Genomic DNA, 23,343 nt, shown 5'->3' on the forward strand with positions numbered 1-23,343 from the left:
GTTTGACCCCTATAATGAGGAAGAAAAATAAAGTTTTAAGAACAATCTGATTCTACAACACTGCCAACACATTTAAGTCTGAACTCTGGCACTAAATGAGAATTTTGTCTCATCTAGTTGGGTGGTTTCAGTGGTTTTTCAGTGTGTCACACTGAAATTTCTGTAATGACACAGCTGATGGCCAATGTCAAGTGCATCCCAAGACAGATGCTGAGAGAGATATTAATCAGCTCAGAGCTTTTGCCAGTTGAGAAACTAGAAAGTTGAACAAATCCAAATTCAATCCACAGCGCTCCTCCTTTTGCTTGCTTGTGTACACATTAGCACTAAGATAAGAAGTGAGAGTTAGCAGAGTTGCACAGCCAGCAAAACAGAAACAATGCAAATATTGCAACAGAATGACCCTTTTCAGGTCAGGTTTTGGGACCACAAAATTATTACTCTATTACTACCAGGTGCCTTTGGCTGGATGATTCCCTCCCTGTGAAGGAATCCAGAGAAGAATCTTTAAAATTAAACCTCATCTGCTGCCAAAATTACTCTAAAAACAAGAGGAAGCTGTACACAGACAGGAGCAACTACTCTGTAAGGGTGCACAAGGTCCAAAACAGCAACACAGAGACTGTTCATGACCTGGCACAGTTTCAGCCCTCACTGACTGCTCCCCAGGTTAGCTGACATCAAACCACTAACATTTTGCTCTCCTGCATGAAAACAGTTCTTTTTTTTTCCTCAATCTCCCTTGTTGGTTTTTTTTTTCCATGAGAGGTAGTGCATTAGATTGTAATGCATTTTCAGTGAATACAAGAATTTTTCCCTGTAAGTCAAAACATCCTGTAAGTTCATGAGTCCTGACAAGGAGTTAAAGATCCTCCAAGAATGAGCAAATGGTGCTGTGGAAATGAAGGAGTTCTTGGAGTCATAGAATCACAAAATCATTAAGGCTGAAAAAGACATTGAAGATGATCAAGTCCAATTACTGCTACTGATCATGCCCCAGTTACACTACAAAGCAAAAAAGTCTTTATCACAAACATGGGCACATCACCCAAGTAGGTCTCTGAACTACAAAATCCCTGAAAAAAAATGCTACTACCCAGTTTTGGGCATAATATGGTCCAGGACAACCAGGAGAAGCTGGAGAACCTTCTCCTGTGCTAACCCCAAGGAAACCCCACTGCAGAGCTGCTGATCTGGGGTCCCCAGCCTAAGTGGACACCCCATAAGATGAAGGAAGATTGAGGAGGGCACAGAGATGCTCCAAAAGCTGGAGCCACTCTGCTCTGGAGACAGGTTGGGAGAGCTGGGGGTGCTCTCCTGGAGAAGAGAAGGTTCTGGGGAGACCTCATTGTGGCCTTTCAGTTCTTCACAAGGGCTTCTAAAAAAGAGAGGGACTTTTTCTATGGACAAAAGGTAATAGGGATGGGGAAATGGTTTTAAACTAAAAGAGATGAGACAGGGTGCCCAGAGCAGCTGTGGCTGCCCCTGGATCCCTGGAAGTGTCCAAAGTCAGGTTGAACAGGGCTTGGAGCCACCTGGGGTAGTGGAAGCTGTCCCTGCCCATGGCAGCAGATCAAAATTTAAGTTCCCTTCCATCTCAAACCACTCAGGAATTCTGTGAAACACCAGCAGCACAGGACCTGCTGGGCCATTCAGAGCAGTGAGGCTGCATCAGCCACAGCTGGATAAACTGACTCCCTACATCACTACTGACAATGATTAGAAATAATAAATACCAAATTACTTCCATGTGCAAGTTCACTAGGATAAATGTAATGATACACAGAAGACACAGGTGCTCAAAATTTATTATTCTATTTACAAACAACCAGTGCTGAAACCAGATTAGATTCCTGCACACACACAAAGCACATTTTACAAGCCTTTTTTTCCAAGAAGAAAGTGGCCTTTCTTCCATAAATCTGCATTTATTAAAACAGATGACAAACTATTTTTAGCATTACCTATTTTTGTCTACTACGCTCTGCCAACCACAACATCACTACTAAATAAATTCTCCTGGTCCCTTGACTGGCTTTTCTAGTCATACTCCTTAAAAATACCTCCTTCTACCTACCTAGAGTCATGTGTTAGATCAAACAATTGTTTAGATCCATATAGATTTTTTTAAATACAAATAGAGAATACTGAAGTGAATCATTACATTTGAATTAACAAAACTAGGGATGATGACAATCCATATTAACTCCAAGCAGGAACTGTCTCTACAATTCAGAATTCAATTATGAAACTTATTTAATATGCTACAGTTTTAAAAATAGAAGTTGTTAGAAAAAGCAATGATTTTTTTAATACTCAGTAAAATTTTCTTTAGTGTAAAACACACACTCACACAAAATGCCCTGAGAAAGTAAACCTGAATGCACACAGCAGCATTTCAGCAGTGTTCTGCTGCCTTGCTCATTCTGGAGGGGAAAACAAAGAATCTAAAACACTACAGCAGGAAATCACAAATTTATTTTGCCAGCTGCAGAAGGCAGGGATTCAGTGACATTCCTGACTTTACAAGCTCACTCCATAATCCACCCTTATCCAAATGTCAGTATTATGTGACCATGTAATAGAAAGGGAAAAACATAAGGGGCACAAAAACCTGATTTCAAATGGAAACAGAAATGCAAAACAACAGAGAGAGTAATTTCCACCACTGTTACTACTACATGGACTAGTTAAGTCTAAAAGCTCAGACTGGTAAAGCAGATTTCTCTTCCCCTCACTGAAACAAGTAACACTGGAGTAAGTGCTTTTAACATTGGCTTTAACTGTTGTTTCATTTCCACCACAGATTCCTCAACTACATCAAAAAACCTGGAGTACCATGGTTCCTATTTATTAAATATACACAAGACAAAAGAGGTAGATCATAAATCCTGCTTTTGGCCAGGGCTTCCTGAGTTACACTCTGAGCTCTGTGTGTAACTCCCACCCACGCTAATTCCTGCTATAATTCTTCTGAATACAGCGACATTAAGAATGAAAGCAGGGCTTTGTCTTTTAAAAAGGGTGCTGAGGTTGGGAAGGAGGCTTGGAAGGGAAGGAAGGCAAAAAACAAAAAATGGCAACTAGAAAATTGGAGCTCTACAGTACTAAAAATTCCTCATGAACAGTCTGGTGTAACTGATGTAGAATCACTGATTATTATTTCATGTACTATTAGATATGATCCTAAGCACAGCACATCTCAGAAAAAAAATAAAAATGAGATACCAGGAGATTTTAAGAGTGCTCACTTGCACACAACCTGTCTATAGCCAGCAGAGAAGGCTGAGCCTGGTGTGGAGGAGCTGGGAGCAGAGCCAGGCAGCTCTGGTTGTACGGGTGACAGGTACCAAGAGAGGCAGCTCCAGAAATTGCCCTCAGATGCTGCCTGCAGGCTTAGCTGCACAGCCCAGCCCCAAAACAATCTGCTCTAATTTTGTTCAGCCACTAAGCAGATAAATCTACTTAATCTTCCCCAGGTCAATGGATGACACACTAATATCAGTATTTCCAGCAAAAACTGCTGTCAGTGCAATAGGTGTTGCTGTAGAGGCTCCTTACAACCATCCAGCTAGACAAATATTGGTTGTGATACAATATTCCCATGGCAATGGATTCAAAATAAATGCTGTCAAGTGTTAAGTGATTTACAGAGCATTTAAACCCAGTGATTAATATAGAGCTTTAAAGATGAAGTGTCAAGTTAGAGTTTTTCTAATTTACAGGCAATTTAAAGAATTTAAATTCATGGACAACTAAGCTAACAAGTTGTGAAAGGACATGAGGGATATTAGTAAATGTAAATATAAATCTATTAAATCTTGTACTTCTTTCCTGATTTAAGTATGCACAGACAAAGAAACCACAGACATGTGAACACAGGCCAAATGTGTCATGTTGAATCCTGCACTCACCTTGCAGCAAGTATTCTACTACTCACAGGAAGGCAGAAAACATTGTATTTTGGGTGTCTGGGTGTCAGGAATTAACTGCACCAGCACTAATACACCATCTACAAAATAGACATCTTTTATTTTTAATAAACTATAGAAGATGGTTTTTATTTATTTCCATTTTATAGAAATAAAATAGGTTCATTCAGGCTCTTGTTGAAGCAATAACTAATGTGCTACACCAAAAATATAACTCATCTTATTTACCACTGCTACATTTGCAAAGTATAGAAATCATATTCCTATTCTTTATGAAAGTAAAAGTATTCACAAATGTAAAAGAAAAAAATATGTTTAATAGAAAATAAGCATTCAATTGCCATCTTTCCAATTACAACATTCTCCATTTACAGAATGGATTGGATACACAAGTTCTGTTTTAGTCAGGGTGATGACATTCTCCCACTTCTAATAGCTACAGTGAAGCAATTAAAAAAAAAAAGGAAAAGAGGCAAAAAGAAAGTGTCACAGAAACAATCTGCAGGAGCTGAATCATCCTGCCAGGAATGGGTTTCTCTTCCTGAACACCTGGTTTGTACAAGAAATCTTTCAGGAGCAATCATCAGTGGAGGAATCACAGAATCCCAGGATGGTTTGGGTGGGAAGGCATCTTAAAGACCATCCAGGACACCTTCCACTATCCCAGGCTGCTCCAAGCTCCATCCAACCTCAAAAATATTAGTCTGCTAAAGGCAACTGGAGGAATAATAAGGTAAATTAAAGGAAATAAAAAATTAAAATAAATGGAAAAAAGTAAAAATGTGACACACCAGGAAAATATGAAAGAGAAGCATTTTTGTCTGTCCAACTGCACTGTGCATCCTCACCAGGAAAAAGCCAAATGCCCAGGTGCCTGCTCCTTGGAATAGAAATGAGGAAAAATGTGTCTACACTGAGAAAACTCAGATCTCACCTCAATTTCTGAAGATGGGAAAGGGTAGTCAATATTCCTGAGTAAGGGAAGAGGGAAGGGATGTGTGTGCTAATTTGGGCTGGGTTAATTTTCTTCACAGCAGCTGCTACCAGGCTGAGATTTCTATTTGAGCTGGAACCTGTTGATAACCCAGGGGTGCTTTCCTTATTGCCCAGCAGAGCTCACCAGAGCCAAGGCCCTTTCTGCTCCCCAGGGAGGGGCTGGCAGAGGGGGCACAGCCAGGACAGCTGATCCCAGCTGACCCCAAGGATATCCCAGCTGACCCCAAGGATATCCCATCCCATATGGCCCCGTGCTCAGCACACTGAGCTGGGGGAAGCAGGAGAAGGTGGACATTTGGAGTGATGGTGCTTGTTTTCCCAAAACACTGTGCCCTGTGATGGGATCCTGCTTTCCTGAGCATGGCTCCACACCTGCCTGCCAGTGGGAAGTAAGGAATGAATTCCTGGTTTTGCTTTGCATGCTTTTGCTTCACCTATTTAAGCTGTCTGTACCTCAAGCTGTGAATTTTCCCACTTTCACCCTTCCAAATCTCTCCCCCAACCCACCAAGGGGGAGGCAGCAGAAGCATGGGGCTGAGCTGGGGTTAAACCATGGAAGCCACAGCTAATTTTAAGATTGCACTGCTTGCAAAATGACATTTCTCTAAAAAAATATTTCCAAAGGCACAGGGGAAATTTGAAACACACCTTCAAGGTACCCAGGTATCACTAACATTCAAAGGTAACCTTTTCTAATCTCATGCCTCAGCTGTTAATCTAAACATGGCTTGCAAGGACACTTCTAAAAAGATAAAATAAGATTTTTTTTTGCCTTAAAATAAGATTTACAATCATTTTAATAGTATGGCTGTATTAAATGCAACTCTTATTAAATCAATTTTGAAAAGTACATTTATGAAGCAAGGAATCTTTACCTATTAACCTTCCTGACAGGCAAAAATACAAACTTTCTTTATTGTAACCAATGATAAGAAGTAACTTGTTTGAAAAAAAGCTCAAATCTATTTAACAGAACTACCAGTCCCTGACTCAGAAGGCAGTCATCACCTTTCAATCAGGAGAAGCAAAGCAGGAAAATTCCCCACAAGTAGAAGCAACTGAACAGAATCCTGGTATGTGACTAATGCTGGGCTGCTCTGTCCATGCTCTGGGGCTACTCAGATCTAAAAATCCCACATTTCAACTCAAATTTGAGAGCCATCAGCCTGCCCTGCATGGTGTCATCAAAACCTTGCATGACCCATTGGTAGCTTCAGACTCCACAGCATCTTGCAGTAGTATCACAGTGTTACTGCAAGTTCTGTGAAAAGGATGTTGTCCCTTTTAATTTGCTTTGAAATTATTAATTATTTTCTTCAGACAAGAGAAAAATAATGAAATTAATGGTTTCCCTACTCTGGCTACTTTCTCCCAAAGTGAAGAATCCTAGCATATATTTTAACTTACTCCAAAATTACTTTAAGTGACTTAAACATTTCTGTTGTTTCTTCATCATTTCCACAAGCACCTCAAAGGTTCAAAAGCAGGAAAAAGTAACCACCTGATTTCATGAAGAATCAGCAAAAGTGAAATTTCATCATTAGCTATAATTTCAGTACAAGTTAAAATGACTGATCATAAACAGCAAATAGCTAATTACTGAAATTCTCGGGAACTAATTTTCCAATATTATAGGATGTGTCTTTAAACACAGATGCTGCCCTGAAAAACCTTTGTTCTGTCTTAAAAGAAAATCAGTCAGCAACAATCCACAGAGAACAAAGAAAAATCTAAGTTTGGATTAAAACACAGAATCATGCACAATAAAATGTGTGTGTGGACATTCACAATTTTTAAAAGAACTTCAAATTGCTAAATCCTAATATGCAAGGTGTCAAAAATTACAGAAAAATAAGCTCCTGCAGTTCCTGACTCCATGTTGGAAGTAATTTTATATTTGTGGCAGAGTTTCTTTGTCACCAATAATCTTCCCTTAATTCAAAACTACCCAGCTGTAAGATAAGGGATTGCATGAATTCTGATGGAAGTTATTTCTTCCCCAGTCCCTCCATCCTTCTCCATCTCTCTTATGCTTAATGTGTAGCAAAAGAATACAATGCAATTGATTTCTAATTATTTAGACAAAACCAAGAGCTCTGCATATGCTGACAAAACTGACCTTAGACTTTGTAGAATGGGAATTCTGAAGAATTCTTTTGCCTAAACCCATTATTACATGTAAGCTTTCTTTGGGACCTTATTAAAGGCACACTGCAAAATTCACTTGAGAAAAAACTACAGCACAACAACTCCATCCTGACCATGTAACTATTGCTACCAAACTTTCTTGCTCAAGGTAAATGGTGTTTAATTTACACACTCCTAATGTCATCCTGTCATGCAGCTGCTCACCCTCCCCAGGCAAGCCCATCTGCTGCCCAGGGGTTCCCTTAGTGCTTTACATTAATCCTCACTTACACATGCTTCCTGTGGAAGTCCAGGATCTTTCCTTCAAGTTTTTCCTGGTTTGGCAAATATTGGTTTGTTTTAAGGTGTTCTCGATCTTCTGATTCATCAAAATCTCCTATTTCAGCTACAACAGAAAACAAGACTATGTTAGAGTAAGAACAATGGAAAAGGAACAATGACATAAAATATTTGGTAAAGAATTAGAGAGATGTTTAGGTGCTCCAAATTTGTGCATGATGTTTTGTATCCAGTTTTATTTTACCAAAATCACATTTACCCCAAGCTGACTTCCTGGGGATTACAGTGGTATTTGAACATTGTCTGGAAAATTTAGACTTCTTAAAGGTGCAAGATGTGAAACATTTAGAAGACCTGTGAGGTGGTCTGAACAGTTCTTCTTTACAAATACCTTATACCAAATAGCATATTTCAATTTATTTTTTACTATATAGATGTAAAATAGTAAAAAAAAATATGTAAAATAGTGTCTAGTAATAGACAAGGTTACTCAGGAAAATGACAAGTTACATCTAGGATTTTGGTCTCCCCTTCACATATCCATGTCTTTAAGATGCAATTCTGTGAATTTAGGAAGATTTACAGAAGAAAAATGCATTATTGTAAAGTGCAGAACAGCTTCCACCTGACACAACACAAAACAATCAGAAGTGTTTGGCTCGGAATACAAAAGCACAAGACAGGCAGAACATGTGGCAAATGTACATAAAATTACCAGTTGAATAAATAAATTTTAAGAATTTACTTTTTCTGATTAAAAAATATGAAGTTGCAACATTAACTTCAAAACCAAAAGGTTTTAAAAGATAAAAGTACATATGTTGTCCTAAAAACTTCCCAAAACTAAGCTGTGAAGCTCATTTCTGTGGAAGGATGCCAAAAATATAAGCAAATTCAAAAATCAGACAAATACAAGGGCAACCAAACAGATGCAGAGTGAGTCTGTGGTGCTGTGGGTGCAGTCATTATGGGATGGATGTAGCAAAGGAAGAGTTGCTCTGTGTCTGAGGGCATCTGCCATCAGCTATGTCAGAGAAAGGAGCAGGATTGTTCCTAACAAGAACACAGCAAATCCTGTTTAAAACTTAGCCAGCACAAGAAGGAATGAGTAAAAAATACTGAATATTTTGTGAAATAATTTCTGTTGAAAATGAACCTGATCTTTCTCACATTTTCCAGAAGAGCAGAATCAGGCTAAGCAAGGCCTGATGCTGAGATTCTCTCATCAGCTCCACAGCGCTGGAAAACCACGAGCAGGTTTTAGTGGTGTCACTCACTGATGGCACACACACAAGGCAGATTTTATCTCCCAGTAAAATCACCAGAGAAATACTATTATAACTGTATTATTATATTGCACTGCAGAATTAGACAACCAATAACTACCCAGCAGTGCACATGTGAAGAAGAATCATTGATCAGTTTTTGCTTCCAGCCAGCCAAGAGCCACCAAAGGTTCTGTCTGCAGGTTGGGTTGCAGACCTGTGACCACTTCAGCTGCAGCAATCTGGTGTCTGAACTAACTCAGGGTTTCCAACCTCCTCACCTCAAAGGCCACATTTTAGGTTTTTTAAGCACACACAGACTGAGCCAGCAGCAGCATGGAGTGCTTCCAAATAAATTGCTTCCCATTTCCATTTTCAGTCCCAGCAAGGAGGAAAGCTGCTGACAGCCCCACTGCAGAACCTGTTCCAGCATGGTTCTCAGCTGTATTTCAGCCCAGCTCCTGTACAGCCATCTCCTCCCAGCACAGGGAAAGCGAGAACTGAAGCCAAGGGAGCACCTAGACAGGTGGGAACAGCTGTCTGGGAGATGTGGAGTGCGGGCAGCAGAGCTTGCAGAGCCAGGGAAACAGCAAGGCTGGTTTTGTACTAGCCCTCTGAAGCCAAATTTACTTCATACATAAGCACCAGCTGTTCCTCCCCCTGATGACTGTCACCCTGATTTTCTAAGATTTTCTAAGCCTTCTGATGTTTGCATTCTTGTAACAAACTTTCTCACACACTTTCTGTAAATAACTCATTGTTTTGCATTCTTTTATGGAGGAGGAGAAATTTGATGGACTGTTGGTTTGTCCACTGTCATTGGAGAGGTGGCACTGTCACCCTCCAATCCACTGTCACTTTTAGAAAACTATAAATGTTGGAGTCAGAAAATAAACTTCCTTTTTTTCTTCACCTTGAGAGCAGCAGTGTGCATTTGTGTTCTTTCATGTCCTATAGCGAGAGATGACCATCCCAGGGTTGAAAATCAACATTTTACAATGTGTGGAGAAGCAAATACTGTGAGATAGCTTCCACAAAGCTTCTGTATGTGATTTAATGTGGGTTAGCAGTGGATACTCACACTGCAGCAGGTGGGAGACCAGCAGAGCAGCTGTGTTGTCACTGCAGGTCAGCCTCTCCTCTGCCAGGTCCCTCTTGATTTGCAATGCAAACAGGTACCTGCAGGAGAGGTACAAGGGCTGGAGTTACATCCTGACACGTGAAAACACAACAGAACAACTCAGCAGGAGCTTATAAAAGCAGCATCTCTGATCCTTCTGCTCTCCAAAGAATAACAACAGCCTGACTACCAAGGAGTGTCAAACCAAACCAAAATAACCTGTGACTGTTCCAGTGCAATTTATCAGCACAGAAAGACTCACAGCAACAAGGAAGAAGGAAAACCATGTTTTAAGCAGGTTTCATCTGTGCAGTAACAGCAGCTGTCATTTTTAGCTGGAAACAAACTTAAGCAACATTTCAAGTGATCTTATCTATTAGAAAAAAAGGTGGAAGAGCATCATTGATTCCCGTATTTTGTTGGAAAAACTGATAAGCTTTTCTGTTAGCACTCAACTAATCTACTCAGCAGTTGTGTTTTCCAGAACTATATTAACAGCCTACAAAGACAGTAAGAAGTTCAATTTACTTTTCTTATACTGCTACATTAGTTCAACTGAAATATTTCCCATTCAGCTGTTAAAGAGAAATAATTTCTGTTTAACAGTTTTGTATGCTGTTCCTTTTACTTGGAAGGAGATACAGTAAGGACTCCAGTAAACAGCAACAACTCACTACTAGAAACCTTCAAACTGACAGACTGGTCCTTTTTCTTTACTGAATTACACCCTAAGAGATAGAAATAAGATTCTTTTAAAAAAGAGTTTATTTTAAAACTTTATTCCTGACATAACGTATATTAAAAGTTATACGTTTGAATTAATAGGGTTTTTAAAAATTTTTAAGTATTGTAAATATGTATTAAAGGCTTCTAAAAAAGTATCCTCTGCTTTCTGCATGTCTGATGAGCTCTCAGTTTCCTCAGTACACTCATAATAAAGAATACAATATCATTAATTACCCAGATGCTCTAAGTGCAGACCATACTCAACAAATAGGCAAAATACAGTTCCTGCTCTAAAAAGCTGTATTCCTAATGAATTCCCTACAGGAAACAGCAGTTAATATAAGAAAACTGGGTGCAAAGGAAATATTTGGATAGTATTTCTCCTCACAAGAGACAGTCACAACAGTTGTCATGCTGGTTTGTTCTTAAATACATCTGAAGGATAAGGAACCTCTCTGAGAGGAATTCCAATTAAAAGCAGTGAAACTGTGAAAAGCACTAAATGAGCTCTTTAAACACCAACATCTGGGTAATGTTCTTCTTAGAGGCAGACTTCAAACCAAGTCCCCAGCTGCCAGCAGGTGGATAGGACTGCTTAACTGACCACAGATCCATCAGCAATCCCCAAAAATGTGTGTTTGGAAGTTTAAATCACTTATTAAAACATGTACTGATTGTTTTATATTTATTTTTATACACAGTGTTTATAAACAGTATTTTCTCCATACTCTGACTCCCTTGGCACCAGGATGCTGGAAAGCCCTAACCTGTGCTGTTTTCTGTTTTGAAAAGTATTTTTTCTGCTAACATTCATCTGCCAACACATATCTGCTGAAACTGTAACATTCACTGTGAGTGCTCTTTTATTCATCTTCCACCTCAGTTTTGCTTGGAAGCAGCTGTGCTTCCTACTCCATTAATTCAGTATACAAAGCATGTCCAATAGTTCTAAAAATACTTTACCTAGTATATTCCTCTTGCAGCTGACCAGGGTCAGGAGGGAAAAACTTTACAGCCAGACGAAGCATTGTAGTCTTTGGTCCTAGAAGAAAAGTTGGTCATTTCACAAAAACACCCCGAGTTCCTCATAAACACATGCATATTCTGTTTGCCAACAGGCAGAGGAACAACACAGAGAAATTCTGGCCAGTTTCAACTCCCAGCTAACCACAGCAGGCTCTGGTGTAGATTGTTCATGTCAAGCGAGATAAAGCAGTTGTTTTCCAGAGGAACTTGGATACCACTGACAAGGTGAGCCTGCAGGTTGAATGCTGGAAAAACAGCTTCATGCAATGTGAAATCTGTAATACCCCAAAGCAGCTGCTTGGCTGCATCAAAGACCCTCAGAGGTGACCCAGGGAGAAGGTTCCAGAAGGGAGACACATCCCACAGGGTGCCAACACCCACCTCCACCATCAGGACTGATGCCAGCAGAGCTGGCTGGCTCCCCATGCAGATAAAAGGTGTTTGCAGCCTGCTCCCAGCATGCCTGGTAATATACATTTCCCCCCATTTCCAGAAAACTAATTTAATTTTCAAAATTAAACAGAACCCTTGGTCACTATTGGGAGCAGTCCATAATGCTCTGAATTATCAGTTCCAGCATCACAACTCAGCCTGTGGAGCCACAATCCCTGTTTCACCTGGATTTCTGAAGGAATTACTACAGGGTACAACAATTTCTCACCATGCCAAGACTGGGCACCACTGTTTTCCCTGCCTGAAAGCAAATGAGGCCAAGTATTCCAGAGGCAGGCAAAGCACTGGGCAGGCTGTGCTTCCAGGAGCCTGCTGAGCATCCACCTGATGTGCACAGGCACCCCCTGGACCAGAGCCAGGCAGTGCCCCCTGGGACTCCTCCTGCTGCTGCTGTTTCAAAGTAAACTTAGCCAAATTAAAAATAAATCAAACTTGTTTGAGCATAAGCAGCCTGCTTTTCAATTTATTTTAAGCACCAGGACCTCTCAAAGCTTAACAAAGTCTAGTCTAACCCCATCAGCCCCAAAATACACTGATTTTTTTCTGTCTGGAATATCTGATTCCCACAGGCCAAACATTTCTTCACTCATCCTCTTGTTTGCTAATGAGAGAATAACAAACTTTGCTTTTTGACAAGTAGCTGTGAGAACTCACAGACTATCACAGCTGTGACAAGAGCAGCTCCTAGCCTCCAATTCCAGAATTACCAAAGTTTTGGGCAACAACAAAAAAAAAAAAAAAAACATTAAAAAAACCCTGAAATCCACATCCTAATTACAGTGTAGTATCTAGAAATGAAAGGAGGCTGGAAATAACACCCTATAATGACACAGAAAGCCCACATTTGGCAGAGACTAAGGATTCTACAGTTCTAGACACAGACCCAGCGAGGGAAATAAATAGTTTTAATTATTCCAGTTAAAAGAACAAAACTTTACATCAAATTTCTGAAAATCCTGTGAGCCTCTGGAACACCTTCACAAGGTTAAGAACAGTCCTGCACATTCCTGATGCCGATCAACTGGAAGTATTAATGTGGGAGCAATTTTAGAAGTGTTTCAAGCATCATTTACACCAAATGATAATAAATATTAAAAAATTAAAAACATAATATTGCATATTTGCTTCTGTAGCACAACCCTCCTCTTTTTGTTAGCCAGTCTTGCCTTTCCTCTATGAATAAGTTCCACTCAAATTAGGAAAAGAAACACTTGCCCAGTCTTAATATTCAGAATTTATTTTAAGAAGCCAAATCTGAGCAAAAGAAAGAAACAAAAAGGACGTGAGGAAAAATTACCCAGGCAGGAATGGCGAATACAACTCTGTATTATATAAAGTAGCAGCATCTCAGAGAAGGTACCCAAATGGCAACCTGATACTGTGTCTGTTAGGAGGCTGAAAATTTGGATCCAAACTCCTTCCCACATGGAGTGATCCACTAGTAAAACTGACTGCAGTCATTTGAAATTCATTAAAAAACTCCAAAGCCTATCACACAAGACAAAGTTCAATGGATGTCACAAAGCCAAAACTAGCTGGGAGTAAACCAAGAACTTCTGGTTTTAGAGAGGATGTCAAAGACTCAGAAGCGTCTATCTGCAGGTACACAGCACTCACCAGCAACATCAACCAATAAGTCTGAGCAAGATCACCTTAAACACCTTAAAGCCCATAACATCTGTGTTCCACTGCAGCAGGACTAAAAGTCAGAAGTTTAACTTCAAAATCATTACATTCTACAGAAAAAGGCAAAAAAAACCCAAGCAAACAAAACCCCCAATAGATAGAAACTTCATTTCAGTCAATTTAAAATTTATTTCAGAACATGAACATTTGCCAGACAACTGACTGGTAACTGTTACAGAATAATATTAACAAAAATAATTAAATAAATCTTTCTGTTTCACTGGCACCACAACATGGGTGGCAGACTGTAAAGCAACCATAAATCTTAGTACATCCCCATGATTTCAGACCATTTTAGAACAATATTTGTATCATCAGGGAACACTGTCTGTGGTCTAAGGTCAAGTTTCCACAACTTATATAGTATAGGAGATAATACAGAAGGAGTAACCAAGCAGCACTGCAGACCTATGATCCAACAGATCTTTTGACTGGGACATAATTCCTTCTAGCCAGGAGCATATAAAAAGACAGCACTCCCAACATCTTTTTGGCAGGGAAAATAGAGTGAAAATATTCTGTACTCTCCCAAGCCTTATTTTATAGATGATTTGGTTCTTCTGCTTAAAAAATAATGTTGACAAAAGTCAAAAATCATGACCTTTAAGTTAGAAAATGAGTTAGAATTGATGATTTCATATTTTCTGGCAATCAATTTTAGACAGAAGAGTAGCTAAAAGCTACTTCCCAGTACTCGTTTTCAACATATTTCAATCAAGATTTGCAAAGGAGTAGGAATCCACCACACCCTCCTGATCTTGTTCCTCCACAAAGCCTCTACAATCAGAACCACAAAACAAACAAATTGCTTAACTGTGTTCTACAGAGAAAAAACAAAAAGCTGGATCTAATCTTTCAACAACATCTGAAGAACCAACCAGCAACCTGCATTCTTCAACTGTTTTGGGCCTTGAAATTGCCTGTCACATTAACACTTTTAGGTGGTATAAAGACCATATTTCAGAGCCAAGGCAGAGGCTCTGACACTGCAGCCCCCACCCAGGTGGGACATCCCCACCTCTGCTCCTCCAGGGCAGCTGCTCCTGAGCATGTGGAAAGAGCTGCTATGGGAATCAGCCAAAATGTTCCTTTTTCTTCCCACGGTATGACAACACAACTTCCAAAAGCTAGCACAGCAAGTGTTATATTTCACTTCAATACAACAGCAGCTGAGCCAATCTATCCAGATATTTATCAGAGAAAGAACCCTACCCGCAGGAAGTTTCCATTCCACCCACCACATAGTGCCTATTAAAATGTCAGGTTAGCATGCCCCAGCAGGAACCACTCTCACCCCTGCCATGTGTGTTTTACAGGGAAGCATAACCAGTAAATCAAGTAGTAATTGTGAAAGCAACCCACATAAAGAAGATGCAAATTAAGGAAAACTTCCTTTTTTAAAACTACTTACTCCGTACTTGTTTAATAACAGGTTTCATAGGTTCCAGCCAAATCTGAAATTGAAGAGAAACACATTACAAACTTACATTCTTATTTAATATAATATGAAAACATCAAAAGTAAATTCAAATTAAGCAGTAATTTATGAGTAGCATTTCTTCCTCAATGCAGTAATTCCTTTGCTTTACAAAAAGTGTATGTATCTATTTGAATTGACATTTCTCATGCATCAATACAAAAGCCACTGATCTGTGCTTAAAGCTCATCTGGACAGAAGAAGAGCCAGGTCAGCAAAAGCAGAGTCCCAGTGCCAAGAGGGCAGGAGTCATGCCAAAACCCACAGTCTGACAGGAGCCAGGCTGCAGAATTACAGAAAGTCTGCAGAACATGAAAAGCTCCGATGGTTTTTTCCCTTCCGTGCTATTTCTGTCACTCTTCCCTACCTACTTAAAGCTTTTTACCCAATATTAACTTCCCACCATTTTTTCCCTTTTGACAAGCAAGTTTTACAAGAAAGACTTTTGTTCTAGTAAAAGGAGAATCTGTCCTATTTGCAAAAGCAATGCAAAATATTTTGGAAGCTCAACCTTTTATTTTCTCCACTCTTCCAAAGAGAAAATTGTTACAAGACAATTATGTTTGGTCCTTACTAGTTACTGTTCTGTTTGTGAGACAGCTGAGGATTTTAAGAACATTATTAGCTGCAGGAAAAGTTTAGACATCATGCACAAGCAACAGAAACTAAACAAGCTTTAGAGTATTTCCTCAGCTCAAGAGCAACATGGATAGTGCCTTCAGCACTCCCTATGTTCTCAATCATATTCTCTGCATGTGAGTCCTAAAACTAAAAAAAGTAATTAAAAAAAAAGTTGGAAAAACCAAAACAAATCAAAATGAAAGGAAAGTTTGGGGAACATTTTCTAGTTTAGAAGCTACACTGTCCTCTTTGCAAGGTTCAGGATAAGTGACTAGGAGGCTTAAAGGTGTCAGCATTGATCTAAATCAATGATTTAAAAAGCTTGCAGGCCTTGTGCCTGCTGAGGTTTTTGTTGATTAGAAAGAGGTTTGTAATGGCTCTTCAGGAAAATTAACTGAAGATAAATATGAACACTACCAAAATTACACACCACAATTTGATTTTATAAGTGCTCTGCAGAGTACACTTTGAGTTCATGTTTCTCTTTTCAGAGGAAAGGAGGATTTCACTTCTGTCCCTGCAAGTGGGAACATCAGCAGCTATTTAGCTTTATACAATTTCTGAGACTTAACAAGAAGCAGGATCTGATTCCTCCCTTCTTCTTCAATAGCTCTTGTCATTCTGCTGAGTAAAACAGATTTACAAGAATCCAAGAGATAATCCCACAGGAGACTACAGGAAACTGCAACAGACTGAGAAATTTTTGTCACTCAAGGAACTGCATTCACCCAACCTTTTCATAATACCAGATTTGTCAGGGAACTGTACTCACCCAATATGACTGGATATTCTGGAACTCAATTCCAAAGTAGTCTGATTCAATCAAATTCAGATGCTTGTAAACCTCTGTCAATAATGTCTGGCCGTAACATTTTGACTAAGGAAATAATAAATAAAAAAGTTACAGTGAGATTAATAAGAATAAACAAGAATAAGTTTGCAGCAAAAACAAATGGCATCTTTATAAACTGGAGAAAAACATCACAAAGTATAGGAATGTGCCTTTTGTTGACAGAGTGACAAAACTGTCCTTTGTCCCGTCAAAAAGCAAAGAAGCCCAGAAGTTTCTCTCCTCAATTAGGTGAAAAAGACATCTCATAAGAGCTTGAGGACTTCACCTCAAACTTAAGGATAGCTAATTGGACAGAAGCCAAAAAGTCCTGCCTAGACAATTTACTAGAAAAAGAAGAGAACTAAGAAACTAATCCCTTTTGTAAGGTGTTTTACCAGGGGCAGGAGGACCTCTTGCACCGAGCTCGATTTTTCTCTGTTTGTTATTTTATCTTTTATTAAACCTTTTTGTTTCCAACACTGCAACAGAAGCCATCCTGCTGATTTTATACCTCCAAAGGTAGCTGAGCTATCTTGGGTGAGTAATAGATCTCCAAGAGATAATGACACCTGGCTTGAAGAGGCTACTATTACTACAAAGATTATTCACATTGTTCTTGTCACTGCAACACACAAACATCTAATTTACAAGACTCCATACAAAAATCCTTCACAGAAGCAGAGGAACTGAAGTTGACAGAGGCCACTGGAGGTCACCTACCCCCAGCAGGGTCAGCAGAGAGCTGAGGAGAGCAGCTGCGGGCTATTTGCAGCTCCCTCAATAAACCCGCACGTTTGTTTGTGTAGCTGAGTGCTGTGGCTGAGCAGGAGCTGCCAAAGCCCTGCTCCACACAGACCCTCACTGCTCCCCACACCAGGAACCCCAGGGCCACCCACAGCCTTTGCATCGAGTGGGCTGGAAATGCCTGCGGACAGCGGGAACCCAACCAAACCTCCTCTCACACCACTCTGCCTGGGGAATCCTTTCAATGAATCTGTCCCTCAAGAAACTCGCTAAGCCTTTCTGAGAGCCAAGTTAGAGGCAAAGTCACAAACATCAGCAGAAAGCAGCTACAGGAGAGAGCAGGAGACTTCCACAGCACACCCAAAGCAGCCACACTTGGGGCTGCTGGTTCAGTCACCCAGCTTGCTCTCAGCATCTCTCACTACAGCAGGAGAAAACCAGCACTTCTGAACCCACACATCAGCCCATCTGCATCACCCAGCAAAGAATCCAAAAGGCTGTCACAGCCCATCCCAGCAACACACAAAACCTAGCACAGCCACCAAGCTCCACCTTGAGCCACGAAGCAGTGCCCCAGCTGTGGGGACAGAGTGTGGCACCATTCTGGAGGGATGATTGGGTTATCCAGCAGAATACACTGACAGCCTTGATGCCACTGTGGTTTTGTTCATTTGGAAAAGTCCAGCGATGGAAGCTCTATGACCTTCCCATCAAAGCAGGCAGAGAGTTCTGTAATGACTCTACACACCCAGAACAGTACCTGCTTTAAAAGTATTAGGCATTATAATAAATTATCACAGTCACAGGATGATTTGGGTAGGAAGGGACCTGAAAATCCATCCAGTTCCACCTCTGCCATGGGCAGGGACACCTTCCACTGTCCCAGGGTGCTCCAAGCCCTGTCCAGCCTGGCCTTGGACACTGCCAGGGATCCAGCAGCAGCCACAGCTTCTGTGGGCCACCTGTGCTAGGGCCTCACTACACTCACATCAGGAAAAAATTTCACAGGGAAGAATTTCTTCTCAACATTTCTTCTAAACCTATCCTTCTTCATTTTAAAGCCAAATTAGTGATAGAATTAGAATAACTTAATACAATGCAAATTAAAATATCTGAGAGCAAGAATGTTTTATTTTAGGCTTAAAAGATAAAAAAACAAGGGGAAACATTGGGGAAATAGTTTCACATGACTGAGGTGCATAAAAAATTCAAAAGTAATCACCTCTTACAGGAAAAAGATACAAACTGTCAATGTTTTTAGAACTGTGCAAATGCCTCTATAACTCTTAAAAAGCCCCTAAAATTTCACAGAGAAAAAGTCTGACAGCCCTGCAGTGCTGCAAACCTGAAATAGCTTCGGTATCTGCAATGGTGTGAGCAAAGCTGACTGAATGCAACCCTGGAAACTCAGAGAAAAGCACAGAAGCAGGACACCAGATGGGTTTGTACCTCCCACTCAGGCTTTCATCAGCCATGGTACCTGTAAAAGCAACCACAGCTTCAGTCAGGTGAATTCACCTGGTGCAAACACAAGTCACTCAAAAAGTTTCTTGGTATCACACTGGCTCAGGCCAATAATGCTGAAACCCCTAAATAAAACTGCAAGTCAGGAGAAATGATGCAGTTCTCAGTGACTGCAGATGGTACAGAGATGCCAATCTGAGTGCTGACATGGTACATGAATATGAGTACTCATCTCTTTTTCTGAACAGGTTTTGTGATGTCTAAAATGGCATTTCTTGGTAAGAATACAGTTGCACTTTTCTAGCCAAAATCTGTGCTTCCAGAAGACTCTGTGGGTATGGCTTTTGGTTTTTAAATGGTGACAATGAAATAAGGAATGATACAGGTAATGGCAAGCCAGTAAATTACATTCTTTCTCTGCTGTCTCCTGCACTTTTCCCATGCAGGTAACAGACTCTGCCACGGGAGACATTTATGCCTGGAGAAATGAATTTTGGAAATCAAGTTTTTTAAATTTTTAACTGAAACACATTTCTTGCTATTCACAGAATGACCAGGTTGGAAGAGACCTGAAAGAGCATGGAGTCCAACCCAGCCCCAGCACCTCAACTAAACCCTGGCACCCAGTGCCACACTCAGGCTTTGCTAAACACACCCAGGGATGGTGACTCCACCACCTCCCCAGGCAGCCATTCCAGAACTTTATCACTCTTTCTGTGAAAAACTCTTTCCTAATATCCACCCTAAACTTCCCTTGGTGCAGCTTGAGGCTGTGTGCTCTGGTTGTGTCAGTGCTGCCTGGAGAAAGAGACAAACCCCATCTGAGCACAGGCACCTTTCAGGAGCTGCAGAGAGTGATGAGGGCACCTCTGAGCCTCCTTTTCTCCAGGCTGAGCACCCTCAGCTCCCTTAGTTGTTCCTCAAGCTCCCTCAGTCACTCCTCAATGGACTGTGCTATGGACTTGTGCATACACCTTCAAATAGGACAGAAGAAAATATCCTCAAATCTAGTAGGACCCTTGTTCTTTAAGGTCCATACCCCCACATCAGTAATTGTACACCTCCTTTTCCCAGGTCCCACAGAAGGGAACACTTTTCAGCCAGCAATGTTTGTGGGGAGGCAGCAATACCCTGACCAACCTCATGTGTAGAAAATGGGACATGCACCTTGCCTTTTCATGGTACACATCTTTAAAAGCCTCTGAACAGGACATGTCCTGTGACCCAGGTCTCTGATTTCTCATCAAAACAAAAACCAATTCTGGTTCCAACAACCATCTTTTGTTAGAGCTGACACACTTGGATTAACTCCTGAAAGATGCCTAGTAACAATCAGAGAAGTTTAACAGCCAAACTGTGCTGCACTGATCAAGGGATCTGTGTGCAGGGCTAGCTCCATACAGGGATTAAAATGATCCCAACTGGATTTTAATACACAGCTTTCTTCCTTTCCCACTGAGCCACGTCTCCTGGCTCCATCAAGTTCTGTGCCTAAAGACAATCTAGCTGCCTTCATCTCTCCCAAAAAAGAGGCTTTATGGCACAGATCCCTGGCATTTCTCCCTTTCCACTGTCAAGTCCATGCTCCTTCAAGGGAAACCGGAGATGAAGAAATTTAGATGGTTGGAGCTGGAAGTACTTGACAACCAATTAAATTACAAAGGTGCCATCCAAATGTTAAAAGTGTAAAATAATTTTGCTTAGGCTACCAACTGTAATTTTGGGTGTCACAATGAAAAGCTAAGAAAAACCTCAGTTTAAGCTCAGTATCATTTTGCATCCTTCAAAGGATAAATGTCACATTTTGAAAGAACAGTATTAATTTTATTTTAAAATAAAAATGGGGTTCAAAAGCTTGAGACAGAACACAGTCTTTTATTATTTTGCCTCAAATTCTTTGGGAAAACTCCTCCTAGAAGTATTTGGTTCCTCAAGTTGTTTATTGCATTTATAACCATCCTTTCCAAAGAGCTGAACATTTTGAAGTAGACAGAAATGAAAGTAACATAGTGGGCAGCTCCATGTCATTGTTTCATTTGCATAAAAGCAGCACAAAGCAAAATATTTGAAGTAATTTCTTAATTACTGTGATTTTGACAGCAGGGCGAGTAGCTGCATGAATGCATTTCATAAAGGTCCTGCTTTCAATACAAATTCACAATATGGCATACTTTCCATTCCAAACCCCTCAATTACTCTTTATTTTCTGCCAAGACAATGACTACTGATATTGCTGAATTATTTCACATTAAAAAAAGAAGAAAAAAATGGGGCAAAAAAACCAAAAGAGGCAGCTAATAACAGCTTTCCTTGGTGACCCTGCTCTAACTATACTGTAGATAATTTTAATAAGTCATCATTAGAAGACTGATAAGTAGAATAGATTTATTTCAAATTTATTTCTATAGTGAAATCAAACTTTAAAAGTTGCCTCAGAGTTGCACAAGTGCCAGCAGATACCCTGCTGGCAAACCCCAAACCAAACCCTAAAACCTTCCCAGTGCTAAGACAGCATCAAACAGGAACAACCACTCCCAGCTAAAAGTTCTTGCCTCAAGGAGATAGCTCTGTTTTTTAATTTATCAGAAGAATAAACATAATTAATGTTAGGAATGCTTAGGACAGAGGAATAAAATATAAATAATTTTTAAAAGTAGTAACAGCAGCTATTTTTGTTTTATAGAACAATATAATCACAGGATGGTTTGAGTAGGAAGGGACCTTAAAACTCATCCAGTTCCATCCCCTGCCATGGGCAGGGACACCTCCCACTATCCCAGGTTGCTCCAAGCCCTGTCCAACCTGGCCTTGGGCACTTCCAGGGATCCAGGGGCAGCCACAGCTTCTCTGGACACCCTGTGCCAGGACCTCAATACTCTCACAGGAAGAATTTCTTCTCAACATTTCATCTAAATCTACCCTTCTTCATTTTAAAGCCAAATTAGTGATAGAATTAGAATAATTTAATACAATGCAAATTAAAATACCTGAAAGCAAGAATGTGCTATTTTCCACTAGCCTAAGTCACTCCAAGCCCTGTCCATCCTGGCCTTGGACACTTCCAGGGATCCAGGGGCAGCCACAGCTTCTCTGGGCACCCTGTGCCAGGGCCTCCCCACCCTCACAGGGAACAATTCCTCCCCAATACCCCATCAAACCCTGCCCTCTGGCAGTGGGAAGCCATTCCCTGTGTCCTGTCCCTCCATGCTTTGTCCCAAGTCCCTCTCCAGCTCTCCTGGAACCCTTTTAGGCATTGGAAGGGGCCCTGAGGTCTCCCTGGAGCCTTCTCCTCTCCGGGTGAACACCCCTAGCTCTCCCAGCCTGGCTCCTGAGCAGAGGGGCTCCAGCCCTTGGAGCATCTCTGTGGCCTTCTCCAGATTCACTCCATGTACTCCTGATGGGATCTCACCAGAGCAGAGCAGAGGGGGACAATCAAGCCCAGTGTTATTTGCTATTTTCTCAAATATCACTGCTACATGGCAGATCCCCCCTCTGCCATAATGTCTGAGCTTAGGAAGAGAGAAAACAAACTCAGCCTAGGATTTTGAGCAGACCATAGCTCAATATTATCAAAATCAAGGTTTCTTCTCTACCTCCCAAACTTGTCTTCCAGAATATCTTAGCTTTCTGTTTCCACATATTTTAATTTAAAAACCAAAAACCCCCGTATTTTCATAAGGACTAGTACTCTCATCTTCCAAAACTGGCAAGCTGTCCTTGCTCCAACTTTCCAAAAAAGAAATCCACTTTTGGCAGCAGATAAGCTGGAAGGGAAAATCAGTCCAAAAGTCAAGAGTTTGGAAAAAAAAGTGTTATAAAGCTGAGGTATAGAATGGAAACTCTTGTACAGCCAGAGCCACTGGACCCTAGCAGCAGCAAACACCTTGGATTTTTGTGTCACAGAAATCTGCATCTTCAGAAGACCAATTCCTCTAGTTAATGGTGGATGTGCATGAGAGGCAGAAGTTTAGATTTGACATCATCACTCACAAGCAGCCAGCACAGAGCACCCTGTGAATGGCTAAGGCAAACTAAACTGATTTAAATAAAGGTCACTTCAACACGGATTTTTATTGGTTTTTCTTCTTCAGGCCACTTTAAAAGTTTTCCTAATGAAAAAGTGATTTTTCACTTTATGGCAAAATAAAAAAAAAATAGACAATTTGCAACTAAACATAGATTTGTTATTTCCTTTCTTAATCAGAAAAATCCAAACATTTTGGTGAGTTTATAGCTGTTTATCTCAAACCCTTCTGTAATCTCTTAGATCTCTGTCCAAATGAAGCGTGAGACAGAAAAAACACCCTCAAAACTCCCTGTTAAAAATCATCATTAATGCCACATGTAAACAAAACTGCATTTCTGAATACAGGGTGGACATTAGAATCTTTATTAGAAACAAGGAAATAATCTCATGTGGCAAGGAGTACCAGTCATTAACTTTGTGTTTTCATGGCTGAAACAAGATGACCTTACAGCTCCATATCTAGTACTCAATCTGCCAACTGGAAAAGCAAAAAACAACTGCCTTCCTTTTCAGTCTTTTATTAATTTTCTCAGTTTTGATTGGAACT

At 40.4% G+C, this 23,343-nt stretch overlaps 1 protein-coding gene across 1 annotated transcript in view; it reads right to left on the reverse strand.

Annotated features, from left to right (window-relative positions):
- The window catches only part of FARP2 (FERM, ARH/RhoGEF and pleckstrin domain protein 2), a 70,780-nt gene that overhangs the window by 38,808 nt on the left and 8,629 nt on the right, over positions 1–23,343 (reverse strand). The window contains 6 exon segments of the mRNA XM_031060350.1: positions 1–9; positions 7,347–7,461; positions 9,702–9,799; positions 11,430–11,508; positions 15,043–15,085; positions 16,502–16,606. The exon segment at positions 1–9 is cut by the window's left edge and continues 7 nt beyond it. Of these exon segments, the coding sequence (XP_030916210.1) occupies positions 1–9; positions 7,347–7,461; positions 9,702–9,799; positions 11,430–11,508; positions 15,043–15,085; positions 16,502–16,606 (449 nt within the window).

Source organism: Geospiza fortis, unplaced genomic scaffold, assembly GCF_000277835.1.
Source record: "Geospiza fortis unplaced genomic scaffold, GeoFor_1.0 scaffold118, whole genome shotgun sequence".
NCBI lineage: Eukaryota > Metazoa > Chordata > Aves > Passeriformes > Thraupidae > Geospiza > Geospiza fortis.